The following is an 18659-nucleotide window of genomic DNA, read 5'->3' as shown; positions in this document are numbered from 1 at the left end:
ACTTTACTTTTCCTTAAACACCTGATGCGTTAGGCAAATAATTCGACCAGATTCAGATTCTTAGTAAAAACAATTACGAAGAAAACTACACCTATGTCTCAGTAGGGGAATCCACGTCACATTTTCGCAAGTCATAACTTTGAGAGTTAAATTAGAATTTTGTATGTGTTTAAACTTTATTTCGGGCGTTCCTAGCTTTTTGTTATCAGACAAGGACGAAGTCAAGTTCCTGATGACTTAAAGATATCACGAATTTAATAAGACGTTGGAATTCTCTTGCGACAATGTTTTAGAATGCGCAAAGCTAGGTGTATGGTGTTTTCTTTACGCAGCGGTTGAGAGCATTTATGGTGTCATTAGTCGTCTAGAATTCTTTTTAGGACTACAATTTCTCTATAATCTAGAGAAATCGTATTTAAAAAAGTGGGAAGCTCATGTTTCTCTTAGGTTTTAGATGGATTCGGTCCAAAATGTCGCAGGCATTTTTTGTTATAGTTGGATTTTTAATAATCATTACTGGCCTGTCCCGGAATATATCAGCATTCACGGACACATTTTCGAAATGCAATCAAGTGATCCGATATTGGGCAAGGCGTTGGTTTTTACCTTATCATCCACGGACTTGGTTGCAGCCAAGTGCGTAATAGGACGACTTACAGCTTAAGATGGAATCCAAACCACCAGAATCTCGGTAAAAGTACATAGAAAAAATTCCAGAGGTACCAATTCTGGGATCGAACCCCGGACTGATAAATAATAATAATAAAAGCTAACGAATACACCCCATCTATTAAGTAGGTTCCCATCCGAGTATCTCTGAGCCAAACGCTGCTTAATTTCGGTGATCCAACAAACAAGAATGTGTCCCAGCAGACCAAAATGCTCATACCAGTAATCTGCAAAAGCGTACATCCTTGAATACTATTGCTCTAATCGACAACCATAACAAGTATGTAAAATTATATTGGTTCAAAGTTTGCATACTCAATAATTCGCGTGTCAGATGGCGCTGCGATCAAGTTAAAATACCCTACAGAGGTATTTCAAAGACAATTTAAATTAAAATATTGGGCTTATACTTGGCTGAATTTGAAATAATTAAAAATAGAACAATCTCAAACGATTCACATCCGAGATATCGGATACTTTATTAGAGTAGTGTGATTTTAAATCAGACTACAAGGTAATTATTATCCCTCTTTTAGAAGCAGCCATAAAAATAAATAAATTATATAAACATTTGAGAAATTTAGCTATTTTTGTTTAACACCCTAAAAAGCTTTGTACTGAAAATGAGTCAATGAACTCGAAATACTTAATGACGCTGAAAAGTTTTCTCAAGGCCGTAGTATCATACAGTAGTGCCTTTTTGCTCTTTTTAATTAAGTATTTCCGGTACTGGCACGTTCTCATACAAGAATCCCAGTAAGTTTCCTGCACGCACGTACGGGTGAAAATTCTAACCTCGAATTCGTCGCCGAGAAGAGGGAAACTAATCTAAAAGCACTGTAAGGTCTCCCTGTCCCCTGAACTTGGGGCTCCAACATCTTGTATTTATAGAAGTCCGAACGGACAAAACTTGTGTATACCTATGTGGTTTACATCTTTGCGACGCTTCAGTAGCCTTATAACTAGTTCACACAAAACTTTTTTAATCAACCCTTAACTTAAAAAAAAAATCTATGAAACATCTGATATTATTTTTAATTAATCTGCAAACCAGGGTAATGCTATCACATTTGTCAAAACTGGAAATCTTCTTGCACAACATTCATATTTTGAAATTAAACTTACTAAAGCGTACACTACAGTATAATTTTAAAGTATTTGTCTGATATTTAAAGAAAATTTGTAGCATCATTATATCAGCAGCTGAAGGAAATAAATGTAAAAAGTTTTGACAAAACCTGATTTGAATAGAATGATTTTTTTATCTTAAATAAGAAACTGGATATCTTTAGAATAAAGTAAATCATCTCTTCTATCAGGTGGATCTGAAAAGAATATAATTTTTTGCCTACTTTGTAGCGAGAGCACCTGAAATGTATAAAAAAAGGAGATGGACATTCGAGGGTCAAAGAACGATGGGGAAGAAAGACACTGACATGCCTGGGATGGTTTGGGCTTGAAGGAATATATATTTGGGGTGGGCTTAAACATTTAGTTCCAGACTTCAGAGAGTAGCTATCAGGTTGGACACCTTAAAGCTTAGGGCCTCACGGGAAGTGACCCTTGGTCAGGTAAAGAGCCGCCCTACCGACAAGTGAACGGGCGACAAAGCGTATAATACGAGCAGATTATTACTCGAAAGGCGTTCTCACCTTGGAAGAAGGGTCTTGGACAATAGTGGACAATGGGTCTCGAAACCGAGACTGCAAACAACATAAATTTTCAAACACTTCCCCTGTACTGGTGAATCTTCCCTTCTGTGAATAATCTTAGTATCCTGACATTTACTAGCTTAGCTTTAGAAACAGGAAAGAAACTCCCAAAATATTTAGCCACTTACACTGTAACTTATACTGTAACTTATACATATACAAGGACCATTCAAGTATTCAGATGCGTTGTATTGTCCAATACTAAATTTGCAGTACTTCAAGTTATTAGTTGAATTTTACTAGTTCTTATCGTAATTTCACTTTTTTATTAAAAATGTTAATCTTCCTTTGTTTTCAGTTTTGCAGATTATTTTTCTACCTGAAGAACAGACATTGATAGAACTGGCCCTAAAATTGTCATTTTCAGGAATGGTCAATATTTTTTATTGCTTTATTACTTTAGGATGGAGAGAGCTTACCTTTCAAAATTCTATTTTTCTAAGAAAATCATTTTATTTTAAGACTCAGATTAATATTTAAGATTCTGTTACTTAAGTGACCCTACCATATAATTTGTTTTCATCAGGTCAAGCCCTTCTATAATCCGTTAGTATATTTTACAAATTTGTACAGCAAAATCGGAAAGTAAATACTGATAAAATAATCGTTTAGAGTTTATACAAGGAATGAATAATTTACTGTGAGAATGTGATGAAAATAAAATTTGGATTAATGTGATATAGTGAAAAATGATTCTTATAGAAGACCTAATTTTCGTTGATTGCTTCTTTTACGACTCCTTAATGTTGCCCCACAAGCTATGGGTATCTCCTTCGTTTTTCGAAGATTTAACCCCTTTTTAAGGAAGTCTCTCTATGGCCAATAACCAGGTTTTCCGAGCTTCCCGAAATGAGCTCGATGACGTCGTATTTCAGATGAAATTGCCCACCAGCAGATTGGACGTACGATATACAGCCCGTCGCTGACAGCTATAGAGAAGAACACGAAACTATTGATGTCGATACCATTTTACTCCATCTTTACTATTAATGAAATTTCAATAGCCTCTTTCCTCAAAATACCATAAGCTTCATAAGTAGCAAGAAAATTTGTTCTTGTAATTCATAAAATCTTCTGAAAATTCATTTAAATAATTATGTTAAAGTAAGAAGATTATGAAAATCATAATATATACTTCATCTAAATCTGAAGAAGAAATAAAGTGGTAAATTTCTTTAATTCCTTCATCCTCCGAGTTTGAGGCCTAGATTTTTGGCAAAAAATTTTCATATTCCAAAACCTCACACCTAATCTCTATTTCGGGACAATTATTGTCTTTCAATGGAAAAAATATATTATAAAAAAAGAATATCATAAGATGACAGTACAATCACACTCTATTAAAATTATTTGCAAAGATAGAGATATAATATAGAAAAATCTAAGGCTTAGACTGTTTAGAGTTCGGATCTTATTCCCAATGTTTTGAAAATCCAAATAAAATTTTAGTCAATCTCAATTTGTATTTTTAAAATCACTAGAAAAGTTATTTCCTTTCGAATTCTTTGAAGTTTTTAAGGAGAAATTGTTTAATTTCAGACACATTACATTCAAAATGATTAAATTTTAAACTTTTGAAATTGTAAATTATACATTTAAAAAAAAAGTATTTTATTTCAAATTGTTTAATTTTTACCACTTCATACATTAAACATAACTCAACTGTTAAGGGTTTCAATAAGAGTGTAAGATTTTAATATTAATTATAGAACCAGTTTTAATATTTGAATCTAATCAATTTGATCAATTTACGCATATTAAATAATTCTAATATTTCCAATTAGTAATGATGAATTTTGAACAATTCATAAAATATAATATTTTTAAATTCAAAAAGTAAGGTAAGTGTGTCAGTTATCGGAAGCTTTAGGCGAATTTCAGATTTCAAATTCTTAAAAAACTATATTAAACAAATTTAAAGCTTAAAAAAATAGGTTTTATCGAATAAAGCGTACCTTTAGAAAGATAAATTACTTATTACTTTTAACATATTCTATTAGAATGAATATTATAAGAAGTTCGAAGTTATAAATACGAGAATGCATTGGTTATCGGTAATCAAGAAATCTGGCTGCTTCAGTTATCGGCACTTCGATGTGTGAGTGATCGGCAAGAGCGTTTAGAAAAAAAAACATTTTTGCTGAGTACGAAGAACACAACAGCTTACTATATGTAAAATACTGCCAATCTGCCAACAACCCATGCATGAACGAAGACTGGCACATTTATCTTATCAATTTTAAATGATTTAATCTGAATTTTCATTTTAATCAATGTTTAATCATTTTGGTTTGAAACTATTACTTTTATGTTCGTCTTTATTTTGATATTGTTGAATTTTCAACTTGTTTAAAACTGTTCACCTAAGTATATAAGAATTTTAGATTGTGTAATTGTTAGAATTGCTAATTCAAAAGCTTAAATTCATAAACAATTTTTTCCGGGACATTTTAAAACAAGTCATGCCTTTTCCAAGTTCACCAGATTATTTTGGACAATTCTTCTAATTGATAGTCGAAATTTGATGAATGTGGATGCAATCTTGAAATGAAAAATTCATTAAACTCTGAACAAAAAGACAGTAAATCGCTTAAACAATGACGAACTCGAAATATAAAAAGAATATAAGATAGCAGTGATTACATAAGTCACGCCCATTAGCTCACTGTCTATCCTATTCACAACAAAAATCCAATTCATAATATATTCCATGCACGTCTCATCTGATTCCAAGGTTAAACGTTTTTCGATTAAAGTTTAGAGGGAAAATCGTCCTACTTTCGTTATCTTTAACGTTAGCAACACACCCGCATTCTCTACCACGTTTTGACATTTCTCGTTATTTCGTCAAGTCCATTTTCCTGCTCTTCTCTCGTTCATTATTATTATTATCATTTGTTTTCGTTTCAATCAGGTTATTTATCAACTAGCCTAAGCATTATGAATACAACAAATAACCTTCAATCATTCTGCTTTTCATTAATAGTCAAATTATATTGAATCGAGGAAACGATGACTCATGATTTTCAAAAAATTAAGTGAAAAGTAATATTTTAATTTAAGCTTCTTGATCATTTAATGTTAAAAACAATGTGTAAATAAAATTCTTTATTTACAATAAGACTGAAACAATTTGTAGATTTTTTAAAGATTCAAAATAATTAATGAATTCGAGTAATTTGAATTTCAGTAGCCGAGTCAATGCAACGTCCGACGACGGAAGGTGGCGCCATCTCGTAAGAATACTAAGAACACTTCGTATCATTAGCAAGTACATTTCAGTCTCTATTTCCGTGCTACTTCCGAAATGACGGCAGTGAGTGCATTATTTTATTTCATTTTTTACTCAACATTCCGTTTTGATGAATCTAAGCGCGATGGGAACTAAGAAGAAAGCAAAACGGACAGTCAGTTTCGACTCATAGGAATTCGTGCTTGCTACGAACCTGTGCGATTTTCCAGGAAGAAAAGTCCGCATCTGGCGCGAAAAATGTAAATTCTCGCTTTTAGAAACTTTTCTACGCTCTTCGTTCCCGAACAATACGACAATAAGCGGCCATCATTATCTTACTTTTTTTTATTTAAAAAATCTTTACATATGAAAATAATTTTCAATTATTTTTATAGTTCATATTTTAATTTTACGAGACAATTGTAGATTAAATGTCCTGAAAGTAACTTTTGAAAATGGTTTTCATCAGAAACATTTCTTTTTTAAATATTTTTTTAAATCTAGTGGAATGCGAATATCCTAATTCAGTTGAGAAGGACCACTCAAATTTTAGGAAAAAAAAATCATCCTGAAGAAAGGCTATTCAAAAGAAATGTCTTATTTTGAACTTGATCTACTACAAGGCAAGAAAAGTCCTTGATAAGAAAGTAGGGAAAGCTTTTATTTTTTCTTAGGAAATAAATTTGCTTTCTACCGGTATAAAGTTGCTCGCAAATCTCTCCCTTGAATGAGAATGTATTCGCTATCCATCCAGTGAGAAGAATCGCTGAAAATAAACTCCACCGTCGGAATCTTAGCTCGGGGAGAGATTGGGGAGTTTAAAAGGTTAATTGGTCGATTCGCATTAGCAAAAGTCAAGTCAGAAGCAATATGGAAGAGAGGCTCGACAAAGTGAGCGCGAGGAGGTACTTCGGAGGATGTTATTTAGCAAACAAAGTGAGTTTTACGCGCCCCTGTGTCGGCACGTGCGTGGCATATGCGTATGGTGTATCTGTTAAACATTGTCTTTGATGCGACCCGTCGGAAGCCCTTCTCTCACTCTTCTTTGCTCAACCTCTATTCGAGCAAAAAACTACTTTGATTTGATTTCTTAGATTAACCTTAGGGCGATGGGCACGTGGCGAACCCCTTTTTTATCACCTTGGAGGGTCCAGCACGCGCACAGGTAAAACGATCACCTGCCTCTTGTCCGAGACCACAATGTTTCATTAATTTGTAACCATTTTTAAAGTTGACCATATTTCATTCTTCTCAATTGGCGATCGTCTCATTTTTCAGCGTTCGAATGTTAGTTCATTACATTTAGAAAACTATCGCTATCAAAAAGTACAACTTTAAACTTTTCTTTTAGAAATACACTTTTGATGTAAAGAAATTTATCTTATTGCTATTGAAAATTTTTTAAATCACATGATAATAAATCAGATTTTTTTGTTGAGTCTTTTATATTTATTAATGATTTCACTTAAATTATTAATTCGATTTATGTTCTTTCGTGACTTTTTAATATAACCTGAGAAAACATTCTTCTTAATATAACACAATACTGTATTATTTTTAATTCGCAGCATTCAAAACGAAGTATTTATCTTAAAATCGTTATAAAGTGGAAGCGGTTTAAATTAAATACTTAAAAAATCAATCCAAAGAATTCCGAATTAAATCAATTTTAATTAAAGGGTCTGAAATTTGTTGTGATAGTTTCAATTGTTGTAATACCAAAAATCCTCAAAAAAAAAGGCTTCAGGTGACTATATTTTCAATCATAAAGTTAATTTCATTTCATTATTTATCCAATTAAGAAAAAAATGTGTATCTACTGGCACATATGTTCTGCTTCAGAAAAATATGTAAACTTCATCACTCGTTTCAGTCTTTTACGCCTAATCTGCATAAACATTAATTTTTTTTTACTAAACCTAACATCTAAAAACCATGAAACCCTTCAGCTCAAATACCTCAAAATATAAGTGAAGTAATGATTTGTCCAATCTTTTTTTTTTAGTTTAAAATGCACAAGATTACATACCTAATAATCAGCGTCCAATCCCGACGGCAATTGACTCGAATCATTCTCACCGCATTCATCATTTAATCTCCAAATTCACCAAATCCGTCGCTTAATTTCTCTTACTTTTTCAGAAGCTGAAGAGCGATCTTAGAAAATTCCGGTATCTTTTCACGGCGGCGTCATCGCGCGAACTAAAGAATATCACAGTTGTAATTAAGAAAACGGAGGCCGCCGTGACGAGGGTTGAGGGCTGGGGGGGGGGGGTTAGATGAGGGCAGACGGGGATGGAAAACTCTGAAAAACGCGCGCATGACAATGCCGACGGCCCCTTGCCCCTTACCTCTGATGGGGGTGTTAAACTAATTAAAAATTCACCCGCCGCCTGGCCCTCAAGATGCTGGCCTTCAACCTCTCTCCCCTCACCAAAACATCCTATCTTACTCACTCCTTCTTCCATGTAAATATTTTTTCTCCTCCGCCTCCAACTCGCTTCTTACATCCCCCAGTGTGCCAGTTTTACTTTTCCTTTCAGCGATACGTTTAAGCATTTTAAACTTCTTTGATCATTTGTTTCTATTATTGTTACAGTTGTGCAATTCTTTATGCAGAAATTAGACCTATGTCCATAATATTCAGCAGGATATAGATGCTAATTTGGCTTTAGGGTTAAAAAAAAATGAACTTAACATTTGTTTGATTGCAGAAACATAAAAGTAAAAAAATGTTGCTTGGTCCCTAAATTGAAACTCCCTTCAATAATTTGTAAAGTAACAATAGATAAAAATGAATGATAAAATCAGATTTTGAGAATTATTTTAATACTTTTGAAGCATCTCACCGTTTTATTTTCAGTTATATTCAGCAAAGAAGTAAAATTTACTAGCAAATTGTACATTTATGAGCTTTTTTAACCAGGAATGTTGGCTTTTATTGCTGATTTTTTTAATAATTAGGAAATGAAGTTCTGGAATTTTGAAGAATACAATTTTATTTGACTTTTCAGGAATGCTTTCCTTTAATGTTTAACGCTATTATTTGTTTACAATCTATTGTTAACTAAATAAAAATTGTTCATTCCTTTAAACGAACATTTAAATTTCTTTTAATGGATCCGATCGTAAGAGGAAGAAACGAATTTGTAAAAAAATCAACTATAACCATAATTCTAAACACTGAAAAAATTCCAGTGCGCTGATCATAAATTTGTAACATACTCAAATTATAATGAACACATTAATACATGTATTTGTATGTTAATTGTATGAAATACACTTTGATACGTTGTTATAAACTATTTTTTCTTACTGATTTGAATAATAAATGAAGGGAACAAACATACCATACTAAATCAATTTAAATTAAAAACCAACTAATAAAAGTTCGGGCAGTAGAAAGTTTACAATTAAGTTATGATTATTATTATCTGTAATCCCACCATTGAAAAATTCATGTAAAACATAAGTTAAGGTTTTTTGATATAAAATCGTTTATTGCAAATTGGCTAAATACAATATTTGGCAAGAAATTCTTTAAGTTAGATCTAAAGGATTCATATATTTCATAGAATTGAAAACCGAATTAAAAGAAGCTTCAAAAGCTTAGCAACAAAAACATATAGGTGAAGAAGCGGATTTTTTTTAATTAAAAAGAAATACAGATTTTTATTTTTATAACTTTCATAGCGTTTATAATGTTGAAAGGGAAATATTCCACAATTCTTTAAACATTTTCTAAAAACATTTTTGCCATGTAAAATTCTAGGAGAAAAGAAATACTTCCTATTAATTTGCAGTTCTGAACGTTTGAATAAACGAAACATTTTTTTAGACCATATTTTAATACTAAACTAACTTAACTTTCAAATGAATTTATATGTAAAAATTTGTGATCTGGTGACCAAGAGAGCGTAAGTTGCTAGGAAAATCCAAACTTCCCTTCAGAATTAGATAGGTCTTTTTTACTTTAGCTCTTTCTTTCTGCCCTTCTGTTTCTCATTATTCAACATTTGTCTCTATTTAAAAATTTCTTAGTTAGCTCACCTTGCGCGATCCTGACAGCAGGCATTTTGATCCTCATGATGGCTCTCTTAATTTTGTCTCCTTGCAGCACTAATTAAGTAAACTTCACAGACCAAGATAGGAGGACCAGGGCGAGTTTTCAGAAGATACTTAAAAAAGTCACTTCTTCGTCCTCCTCCTTTTCTTCTCCCCGGTGCTTTTACCAAGGTCCATCACCATTTGTATGGGTAAAAATACAAACTATTCCACAATTTACACTTTCTCCCTCTTACTCACTCAACTTCTTCACCGAAGTTCTCCTTTTCTTCCGGGGAGCGACATAGGGAAGAACTTCGTCAACTGACCTGCGACCGCATGGTCGATTTTTCGCGCGGTTTCCGGCTGACTGGTACCAGGTACCGCGTGGTACCCTCTAATCCACGACACTCGGGTACAATTCTCAATTTTACAATGTCCAATTGTTAATGCGCTGTCATTTTCACAAACACTCAAAACTCCGCGGCCTTAACAAAAACTGAGGAAAAAATAGAGTGAATTTTTAAGAGACAATAAACTAAAAAAATAGGTGATAAGATGTCGGTGAGATCAAGAAATAGATAAACTCGCGAACCGGCGTCGAAAATCCATTGGCACTTGACACATGTTGAGAGTTGTAAGATGTAGCTTTTTTTAACGAAGTGTGAACTTTTTGTAATAATTCGAATAAAGGAAGTGTCCTTGATTTTTGTTATTATTTGGGGTGGTTTGGGAGACGTGGGTCTCGTGGATGGTCTCCTGGATGCGTGGACCAGCGCGGCAGCGACGACGATGGTCCAGCATGGGTCGTATCTCTGAGTGGACTGTGCTGGACGTGCGCCTAGTAGTGGCGTTCGGGACCTGGTCTCGGGCACTGCGCTAGCTTCGGACGCGTTCGGTTCGGCTCGGCCTGTGCACCGAGGCCGGACACCCCACACGCTCTCGTGGGGTAGTTTTCACCCCCGGGTGGGGGTAACGGGACTCCCTCTCTCTGTCACGCTCCCTTCTCGGAAGACGCGCTTGACAGTGGCGCCCTCTCTCTCCCTATCACCCTCTTTATAGGTAGATTTTCTCTCTTCGTTGATCGAGGAAACACGTGAGAGTCTCTCTCTCGGACTCTCGCGAGTTCTTCTCTCGCGCACGGACGCAGGTTTCGGGAGATACGCCGACCCTACCCTCCTACAAAGGGAAAGGGACAGAATGAATTTTGAGGGGAGTCAGAAAGAGAAAGAAAGTGTGGGGAGAAAGTGGGAAGGAGAGAGGTTACCTCTTCCTCGCGAGAAACAACAAGAGGGGAGAGAGGAGACCGAGGTTGAAAGACGCGCTTTTCCTGTTGGGATGACTCCGATGCCGGTCATCGCTCGGACTGCAGCTCACTGAATCACTGATTTACTCGGAAAAAGAGTTTATCAGTGTTTAGAGAATTAACAAAAATAAAATAAAGGTTTCGGGAACTAGGATAAAAAGCGACTGACAATGCAGACACAAATAAAATTCATATTTTACAGCTCCTCCCTCAACTTTTCAAAATTTATTCTAAGTTCTTTAAAAAGTGTTGAATATAAATATAAAGGTAACTGTAAAACTCAGCAGTAGCCAGCCAGCCAATTTTAACTATTAGTTACCATTTTTAGATGAGATGAGTTTATATTATTGGTATTATTGGTGTTATTACTCTATGCATTGAAAATAAAATTATTTTTAAAGAAACCTCATATGTACAGAAACACATGCTCGATCTCAGTTCGGTTTTCTCTTGACTATTTTCGTTTTTCCTTTTCAAACCTTATAATCGATTTATTTTATTTTTTTAATGATTTAACAATATTCGACATTTTTCTTGAAAATGAACTCAAGGGACTGCATAAAACTTTTATTTACGGTGTATGCTAAGAGAAATAAGTTCTTGAAATTTCCCCGTGTAATTGGCTCCATTTATAATTTGATTTTGCAACTTGACAAGGTTCTTGATCGTTTATGTCATTAATTTCATCATTATGATGACCTAGAAGCATTAATATTTCGTTGTTCTGGTGAAAATAATTCGGTGCCACATTTTAAATTTAAGTCAGAGCCGCAACTAGCCTTCTTGAGTCCAGTGCCAGTTGATAATGTATTCCCCCACACCCCCTTAATCATGAAACAAAAAGCGCCGCGAACGCACCGACGGCACCGCCTTAGGTTACGACTCTGATTTGAATTAGTCAAAATTTGAGTGATTCCATTAAACAAGCATGTTTTCATCACTAAAAAATCATTATTTCTATTGGCCGAATAAGTGCTATTGACTGATTCTTCTGTTATATTCTAATGTACATATTAACCTGTTTAAAAAACACGTTCTATCTTGTAACATTTATACCGAAATTTTATATCTCGAGAGAGATTAGAACCTTCGACATAGAAGGTTGGCATGTTCCGAGATAAGACAGACGAACCAAATGTGGATCAGGTTCCAAATGTGGTTCAGTGGCTTTTCTTGTGTTAATATAGATATTATTTGTTTATGGTTTATTTCAAAGTCCCATTTCGGAAAAAGGTATGAAATACCTGACTTTTGCTACATTTAATTCCAGTATGTATAGCGAGAAAACAAGTTATTTTCTATTTTCTTCAATACTAATTGGAATATTCCATATCCAGTGTATTTGATAATTCAATAAATCATAAAAATATACAGATGTGTCTATGTTTTGGTCTGTTGAAGTTACTCGAATGTGAAATGGTCGATACACAAGTTAAAAGTAAAATACAAACAAATTGACTAATGTGGATGTACTATAATAGCTCTCACAATAATTAATTGTTAACAATATCAATAAGTAATGGAAAAATATTAAAGGCATAAATGATAAAAAATCTTCTCTACCCACAAAAATGGCACTGTTTTATAAAATTTGCTTTCATTTACATACAAATATTAATTAATAAAATATATGCAGTTATTATTTTTTATATGTTTTTACAAACAAATAAAAAATTATTATATACTTTCACAATAATATTAGATTACAATAAAGTGATTATATAGAATTATAGATATTAAAAATTAAAAAAGAAATTTTTGCTCCATAAAGGAAAGGAATCTATAAAAAATTACATAGTAATCCTGAGTATTGTGAAATTTAAACAATAAAAAAACCTATTTGAGTATAATTTTGGCCATGAATAAATCTGTGAAAGAGGTGAATTAACTTTTCCCAATGAGTCGTCAAGAAAACACAGATTGGAGAACTTCGCAGTTTTCTAGGAAGCAGCTTGAATTTGGATCTTTTCTTATCTTTACGAATCTTGTGACGTTTCCTTATTACTATCTTATCTTGATTTCTTTTTTTCTAAGAGAACGAGCAAGTTAGATTCTCAAGTTCGCGAGGTAACAGAAGACTATACGGAAATTATTCGTGAAATGTTTTTCACTTCCCTTTAATTTTATTTGTGTCGCAAGTAAATATTACCTTTAAAAAATCTACATATGCGTGAAATTAAAGAAATATTTAGAAATATTTGAGTTTTAAATTGTGCAATATTAATAGCTTCAAGTTTGATATAGAAGAATGATAAAAACTTTGTATGCAAAAGATGTACCTTTCAATGGTTTTTAGGCTTCAAATCGACCTATTATTAAATGAAAAAATTTATGAGTTTTCAGTTTTAAAGTCTAACAATATTTCCATTCTGATGACCATCAACTTTAAATTGTTTCTTTTAAAGAATTTTATGTCAAAATTATTGCCTAACAAAGGGTTTCTATTTACAATCTTATACAATAGTGAAAGATTTAATGATGCAAAATTTAAATTATCCTGCTAGTTTTAGTACCTGTTTTAAAAACTATCATACTAAAAACGTTTTTCATTTTAAATGTTTTAACTATTATTGTTACTATAATGTAAAATAAAAAATATTGTAATTGAATCTGGAAATATTCTCCAAGAAAATTTGAAATGATTCAATTTATAACTCTAGTAATTTGTTTAAATAGTTTCGAACTCTGCTGTCCAAATTTACATCAGTCAAAATTTGATTAAATTAATTATGTAAGCATGTTTTTATTGAAAACGCTGCCATTTCTCTCTATCAGACGAATCAGTATATATAGAAAATTAATTTTTTAAGATCAAGTTTAGTAATGGTTCAATGGTTCAGTTATTCATTGTTTGCTAATTACTGCTGATGTCGCAGTCAATTTTATATTACTTTATAAAGTGAAACGTACTCATTTTGGCAGTGAAGGGCATATTGTGACACACTCAAATATTCATATTACCGATTTACATTTTTCAATTTACTAAATTATCTTCGAACTTAATAACTTTTTTGCAAATAAAATATCTGACTTAAACTTAAGGAAATGTATCAGAAAACCATAAGCTACGTCCATGTACTTCATTTCAGTAGGAATTTCGCTGAAAATTATATTAAAAGAAATTATAACCGGGATCAGTTTTTAACATATTTTCTTTATGCCTTGACATTTTTTTATCCTAAAAACTTTTTTATACGTAAAATATCGGGCTCAAACTTCAAAGAACTTCAAAGTTACAAAGAAAATATGTCAAAAATGGTCCCAGTTTTAATTTAATTGAAAATAATTTTTAGCCAAATTCCGACTCAAATGAAGTACAGAAAACGTAGTTTATGGTTTTCTGATAAATTTTCTTAAGTGTAAGTCAGATATTTTATTTACGAAAAAAGTTCTTAAGTTTAAAGATAATTCATCAAACTGAAAAATGACGTCGGTAATATACGCATTTGAGTGTATCACATGTACTTTAACAAATTTACTGAACTGTTAAGTCAGTTTTTACTGATTTACGAGTCTTAGAAATTGTATTGCGTACAGCAGTGAAATTTGATTGCAAATCAGTCACTTTTGACTACTTAGGTTTAGGGCAAATTGAGAGTTGAATCTTAGAATTTCAATGACGAGAAAAAATGTATTGAAATCGAAAAACAAAACGTTACATAAATAACTGCGTCTAGTAGTCCCGATAAATTTGTGGAGTTGGAAATGGCGATGGGGTAATCGTCCCTAAAATTCGAGACGAATAATCAAGTTTATGAAAAATATTCTACTACTTATCCCGAATATCGGGACGACAAGACATTTCGTAAATAAAAAGAACCTGTTGTGAGAATGGGCTATTATGAAACGCAAAAGAATTTTTTAAATTCAAGCCCATATTACTCCAAACAAATGAAAAACTGAAAACGTATAAGTGATCAAGTAGGAAGAATTCATTATTTTATTTTTAAATTAAACTCAGATGATCACTAAATACAGCAATTATGATATGACAATTGTTAAATTAAGAAATAGTTTCATCTAATGACATGTAGCAGCTTTGTAAATTTATTTAAAGCTTTTCATAGATTCAAAATCAATTTTCTGATAGGACTAAATCTCAAGGACAAGAGTTGTCCGAATGGCCAAAAAGTCCCTTGGAGATCATTTGTATTTCGCAGCAGAGGCCCAACAGATGCGGAAGCGCCCTTTAATTTCGATGAGGCGCCTCTTGGCTGCTTTATAAGGGACAAGAACATTTTCCAGAATCCAGGTCTCTCTTGCGTCCAACCCCACAAACGTAAATGGATGGGTGGTTGAAGTGTTTTTAACAATCTCAAGAATTATGTGTGGCCTTCTGGAAAGTGTCTTCTCCATCTGTCCAGCCATGTCCTTCAAAACATCAAGATTTCCATTCATTTTTCCAAGAGTTAAAAATATTACTACGAATACCACTTTTAAAATCAGAAATAAAACTTATTTTCTCAATAGTATTGGTTTAGCCAAAAATAAATTATTTACATTAATATCTATCAATCAATAAACAATTCAGTCCATTTTCGGTCAATTACCTGATTTAATATTCCTAACTTAATACGAACGAATGAAACGCATGCAATTAACAGAAAAATAATTGAATCATCAGAATTTATTTCTAAGTTTAGAAAATATTATTATAAAATCGGGGGCCCTGAATTCAAGGGTTCTGTATTAGTTTTTGACAAATTTATAGGAGGCTATTAAAAAATGCCTTTTTCGTTCAAAAAGTCATTAGCAGTTACCCCGGAAAAAATGCTTCGACTTGACTTCGACTTGATTTGCCCTTAATCAAGACATGCTGAAGTCGAAAAGGTCGAATTGAGCATGTCTCAGTTTTGAGACGGAGCCAGACTTCAGTTTATGCCTTGGAGACAAGTTTTTATGTCTTTAAGACATAAATTTATCTCTTGAGTCGAATTTTTATGACTCCTAAGCATGCGATTTATAACTTTAAGCGTATACTTGCCCTAACAAAAAAAGGTCATTTTAACAGTCATAAAAGCTAATCTTTGTTAATGGTTAAACAATCTTGTATATTTTAATCCAATATATATTAAATCAACTTATTTACGGATTGTTATTTATATTATACTTTTTTGACGATGATGTCGAAAATGTTGTTTATTTTCACGTATTTCTAACGGATTAGGAGATCATTCTCGAAAGTTACAATTTTCATTTTTTTGATGAATACATACATACATCAATTTTAATATTATTTATGAGTCAAAAAAAGTTTCACAATCTCAGCCAAGACAAGGCTCGTCTTGAGTCAAGTAAACGTCGTCTTAGCCAAGACAAGGCTCGACTTACGGCAAGTAAACGCCGTTTTACCTGTCGTGGCATAAAAGTAAGACGAAGGCCTATGTCTCGACTCAGTTTTTAGACGCAGCCAGACATCGATTTCTTGGAGACGAACTCAAGATATAACCAATTAGAACTCAAGTCGAAGAATTTATACTCGAGACTGTAAAGAAACTTTTTATATATTTTTTCGAATAAAATTAATAATGCATTGAAAAAAGTTATTGAAGTCTCAAAAACTAACATTGTTTTATAATAAATTAATCATTTTCAAGCAGGTACATTTTAACTTACACTGTAAAAATAATCTATTGAATTTTACATCTCTGGTGGATCCAACTAGCGATGAATTTCACAATTGAATCTGTTGTGATATTCCAATTCGGCCGATAATTTTACACGCGAACATGTAGAATTCATTATCTGAAAGAAGAAAATAAAATAAAATTTATTAGGGCGACAGGTTTCGAACACTCGAAGCTCAAACTTCGTACAATTTCATGGACATTGAAGTATCACAAGTCGGACACGTTTCCATCTACCTAAAACACATTAGATACTATGGGTATTTTTTTGTTGTTTAAATATTCCGTAACAAAAATATGAAATATACATTTTGAATAACCGCATTTTTTCCGTTCCAGTAACAGAAAATGTAAAAGACAAAATAGGAATTGCTCGAATTCGATCTATTTTTGTCTGAAAGCTGTCAACAAAGTTGAACATAGCTATCAATTTCCTCGCATTAAGAATAAAAATGCTCAAAAATGAGAGAATGAAGGCATCGATAAACAACGAAAACGAGAGACGCTTTCGTATTCACATATTACTTGATTACTTATTCTAAATTTTCAAATAATTATAAATCAAAAATCTTACAGTTTCCGCCAGGATAAAATTAAAAATCTCTATGTAATTTTCAATAACAGGAATGTGGTTTTACCGACGCATGGTGTTTTTACACGCTGCGACTGAATTTTCCCTTCTGAATGTAAAATTCGTACGAGGGAATGTGTAATTTTATTTTTATCGAGTGTGTGATATCACACTGCTGTTCGAGGGTCCTTTTATTTACATCGCTAAAGGATGTAATTTGACATACTTTTGTAAAATCACACAGTGAAGTGTGTGATATTTACAATGATACAACATTTAATTTTCCGAAACTTTGTAATTTTACACAAATCTTTTTTTACAGTGTAAAAGTACGACAAATCATCAGGTTATGGAATATTTACGAAAAATATTGTGAATGGTAAGGTTTGGTTCTGCGAATCTTATTTGAGAAATAAGGCTAAATCTCTTACAGGATTGTTAAATTTAATTATAGACGTTCATAAATATAGGCATATGGAGAATATACATAAAGAGATTAAGGTCCTGATAAAGCTGTCGCTCATGATGACACATTTCTGCATATGCAAAACTAGTGTAGCCAAAAATGAGCAAATTTGTTTAGAAATTTTCTCATTTTTTATTACACTAGCTTGGTCTCCTTATGTCTATTCACCATAAATAAAGCGTAGAAATTTCTCTGACCCGTGTAGAAATTCAAATATGGAACTAGTCTGGTTGTCGACCATTCGACCCCACTTAAAGTCGGGGGCTAGTCGGATCATCTGACTAGCCCCCGACCAGTAGCGTCACGGTCGATTAGTCGGGGGCTAGTCAGGTGACCCGACTTATCCTAGCCGGGGCCTGATCGGTTACTAGTAAGGGTCATATGATAATAAATCCGTGTGGAATATTAACCAAGCTCCCCAAAATTTGTGGAACATCCCCTATAAGTTTGTCAAAATACTCATTATTCCCGGAAATGTCCATAAACTTTTTTAAAATATTTAAAAGTGCTCAAATTTACCCAAGATTCAATGCGGATCATATCCTACGCTTAAAATGCATAAATTTATGTAACTAAAATTCCCGAAAATTTGTGGAATATTAATTAAAAAAGAAAAACTTCAGCTGTCTTAAACGCTCGACGCGTCATTTATGTTGCGCGAGAGGTGGCACGTCGCGCCCTTGCGGATTTTCTTTAAAGCTACCAGTCCAGAACCGCAAGACTCAACTGAAGGTGGTAGCGAAATCTGAACTGTACCGTGCTTATTAGTTTACTACTAGGATACTGCTCTTCACAGATTAATCAAAAACTTTTTCTCTTTCCAATTTCAACTACGTGATGGTTTATACTTTATTTACGTATGGCAAACCTTTCAGATCAATTTAAAAATAAGCATCTGTACAAATTTAGAGTCTTATGACTTTCGTCAGACTTTTCACCTACATCTATATGTATTTTTTTGAATATGGATTTCTTAAAATTTCATACAAAGGTATTTATAAATTTTCCTAGAAATTCGCAATTTTCTGAAAA

The 18659-nt window shown here is 32.9% G+C and overlaps 1 protein-coding gene across 1 annotated transcript in view; it reads right to left on the bottom strand.

Annotated features, from left to right (window-relative positions):
- The window catches only part of LOC117175228 (B-cell lymphoma/leukemia 11B), a 40801-nt gene extending 30307 nt beyond the window's left edge, over positions 1-10494 (bottom strand). Inside the window, exon 1 of the mRNA XM_033364893.1 lies at positions 9664-10494. Coding sequence (XP_033220784.1) covers positions 9664-9700 — 37 coding nt within the window. The 5' untranslated portion in view covers positions 9701-10494. The remainder of the gene's footprint in view (positions 1-9663) is intronic.
- Positions 10495-18659: the final 8165 nt, after the last annotated feature.

The sequence above is a fragment of the Belonocnema kinseyi genome, chromosome 6 (assembly GCF_010883055.1).
Source record: "Belonocnema kinseyi isolate 2016_QV_RU_SX_M_011 chromosome 6, B_treatae_v1, whole genome shotgun sequence".
Classification (NCBI taxonomy): domain Eukaryota; kingdom Metazoa; phylum Arthropoda; class Insecta; order Hymenoptera; family Cynipidae; genus Belonocnema; species Belonocnema kinseyi.
The sequence above is the reverse complement of the archived record's forward strand: the minus strand, read 5'-3'. Positions and strand labels throughout refer to the sequence as shown.